Source organism: Paraphaeosphaeria sporulosa (assembly GCF_001642045.1).
Source record: "Paraphaeosphaeria sporulosa strain AP3s5-JAC2a unplaced genomic scaffold CC84scaffold_13, whole genome shotgun sequence".
In the NCBI taxonomy this organism is placed as follows: Eukaryota; Fungi; Ascomycota; class Dothideomycetes; order Pleosporales; family Didymosphaeriaceae; genus Paraphaeosphaeria; species Paraphaeosphaeria sporulosa.
In genome coordinates this window covers 981,938-984,714 of record NW_017253372.1, presented here as the reverse complement: position 1 = coordinate 984,714, position 2,777 = coordinate 981,938, and the positions used below count along the sequence as shown (strand labels likewise).

General features: G+C 45.0%; 1 protein-coding gene across 1 annotated transcript; it reads right to left on the bottom strand.

Moving 5' to 3' along the window:
• Positions 1-529: 529 nt before the first annotated feature.
• CC84DRAFT_1209879 (uncharacterized protein) lies at positions 530-1,857 on the bottom strand (the record flags this gene model as incomplete). Its single annotated transcript, XM_018182248.1, has 2 exons — positions 530-1,250; positions 1,362-1,857. 2 exons carry the CDS (start codon positions 1,855-1,857, stop codon positions 964-966), a joined length of 783 nt encoding a protein of 260 aa, XP_018030621.1. The 3' UTR covers positions 530-963.
• Between the last annotated feature and the right edge of the window lie 920 nt (positions 1,858-2,777).

Here is a 2,777-nt window from a genome sequence, read left to right as displayed (position 1 = left end):
CTGGTCATATAGGAAGTATTAAAACTCTAGACTAAGCTTTAATATGTGGATATCCACACCCACTGGCTGAGACAAGAGGTCGCTACTAGAACGATCACTATTAAGTATATTAGATTGGACGAGATAATTACCAATAGACTTATAAAGGTACTACTAGCTAATAAATGGCAAGGCCTACTTAATTAACTAGGCCTAGTTGACGTAACAAGCGTAGAGGTGACAAGAACTATACCACTTAATGAGATACAGGACTACCTTCACTGAGTACTCTAATGATTAATCGCCCAATCAATCAGCTCAGGGAGCGATATCGCACTGAGCTAAGGGGGTGTGTTAGATATGAGGGCTTGTACTAAGTATCTTGGTGTTGTACTATGATTGATAGTACAATATATTAGATGGCTGGGGCAGAGGCCGGAGGCAGGATATCGAGACTTGACCGAAAACGGCTAGTATAGATTATCTGCCAAGACCCACACACGAAAGGGCGCCCTAGATAGAACCTCGGCCAACACACTAGAACAATCAACCCATCTCATCTCCAGATCACCGATATTCATCAAATCACTGTGTGAATCTGACAATGGAACGTACGGCGCAAAATTCGACGAATGCTCTATGCGGAGCGTGCCTGCCTATCTCCCCCAGAACGCTATACGTACGTAATTTTGTATGCGGGCCGCATGTACGTACAGGGGTACCATACCTACCGCATTACCGTAGGCTAGCCGCCCTAATTATATGGATTATACGTATATTGTGGATATAGTGGATGTGTTGCATAGGGGTATAAGGTGGAATGAGACGTAGATGTCGTTCTCGAAGAAGCTGTGGATGAGATTGTTAAAGAGAATGTTGGTTTGATTATTCAATTGACTTTCGAAGAGGTTCACGGGATGCTAACGAGAGTGTTGAAGAGAATTTCCAATATCTGAGGGACAACCAGGATGTTAGGGTGAGTGTTCATGAGAGTGTCGAGGAAAGTCTCGAGGAGGGTATGAAAGAGAGGGTGTCAAGAGTGTCATAGATGATGGAGTCGACAGTGGAGTGAATGGCCGCAGAGATGATGGTGGTAGAGGAGGATCCATCGGACGTTGAAGTGAGCGTATTGGAGGCTGTGGCAGATGATGACCGAACAGAGAATGTTGAACTTACATAATCAGAAGACCGCACGGGACAGTGCGACTGGGCAATTATCTGATCTTTGATGAGTCCGACAGCTCCGTTCAATGCATACAGACCACCATTGACTGTAACATCATTCTACAACGAAATCTCGTCTCCCGAAGCGATGATATTACTGGCGAAGACAGAACTGGTGCCTAGGGAGGGTGAAGAGTGGACCAATCAGAAAACGTTACAAGCTTGCGCTCCATTGATTAGGATAACGCGGCATTGTGGTTGTGTGGTGAGACTGGCTCCGATCTTGAAAATGAAGAGTGAATTTGGGTCATTCTCTCCATCAAGCCTCAGCACGCCGCTGAAGCCCACAGACATTGCCGAGGTATAAACTCCATGACGGAAAGTTTCGCCAGTAATGTCAGCATGAAGTCGGGCAGTTGAAGCTAGGGCAGCCGCAGCTGAGCGAGCAGCGCTGGCATCTTGGTGCGCTTTGTCTGCAGTAGCATTGCCGTTGTTGACACCGTCATATAATCCAGGCGGAGAATTAGTGATCAAGCCTGCGCGATAACTAGCAACCACGCCTTGAACGACAGTAAATCCATTGTCGGTGATGTACGTTTTTGCTAGACCGCCATATGGGGCAGCGGCACCAAGATTGACGTGTGCGAAAGATTGTTGGCCAAAGCTTTGAATGACAAGGACGAGGCTCAGAATGCATCGACTTGCAGAGTGCATCTTGATGGAGTATGAAAACCAGATCGTACGTTCCCGAACTCAAGTACCTTGCGTAATATAAGTCATGGAAGCATTGTCGCGCTCTGAGGTTACAGCCAGACGATAATGGGGACTCGGAGTCGTAAAGCAAGGCATCACGAAAAATGCTGTAGGAATGTGTCCCAGCCGTTCCACGGCGATGGGTTCCTGCAGATTCCACGGTATGAAAGCTACCACAAATCTACGAGAAGACCTAGAATTCGATGGCTAACCCGAGAGACCAATGAATATATCAACCGCCATTCCGTAGTGGTACGTTATCGGACCACCAGAATGACCTAGCGATGAAGTACACCCCAATCGTGGGCCAGGTGAGTAGATCATCTAAGACGGGCAACGAGTGTTACCCGACCGAATTATCTAAGCCAATCAGAAAGGTCATTAATGTTTCTAGTATTGAGCAGGAAAATATGACTACAATGAGATGGAAACGCCGCATAGTAAGAGCATAGATTACGACCCCGCATGGACTTAGACCTCTAGGCTTTGAAGGATTCATTTTCAGGTAAATTACGCGTTCCCAAATGGGCGAGACATATTTTACTCGCCTCAAGCCGGGCTATGTTACCCACTCCATTTTCAAAACGTCATGGCATTTTGTTTTGCGTAGATTTTTTTTTTTTTATTTTTTATTTATCCCCCTTTGAGATTTCTCTACCCCACTAGTATTAGGAAAAATTAGCTACTAATATAAGCTTAGCGCGCACTCTATATACACGACTATAGTATAATATATATATACGCGTCTCTATACTATACTACTCTCTTTACTCCCTTCTCTAGTCTATAGTTACTTATCCTAGTTCTACGTATATGATGTTCCAATTACATAGAATAATAATAGGAATGCATAGGTGTCTAGTAGGGAATTAAAGTCTCTT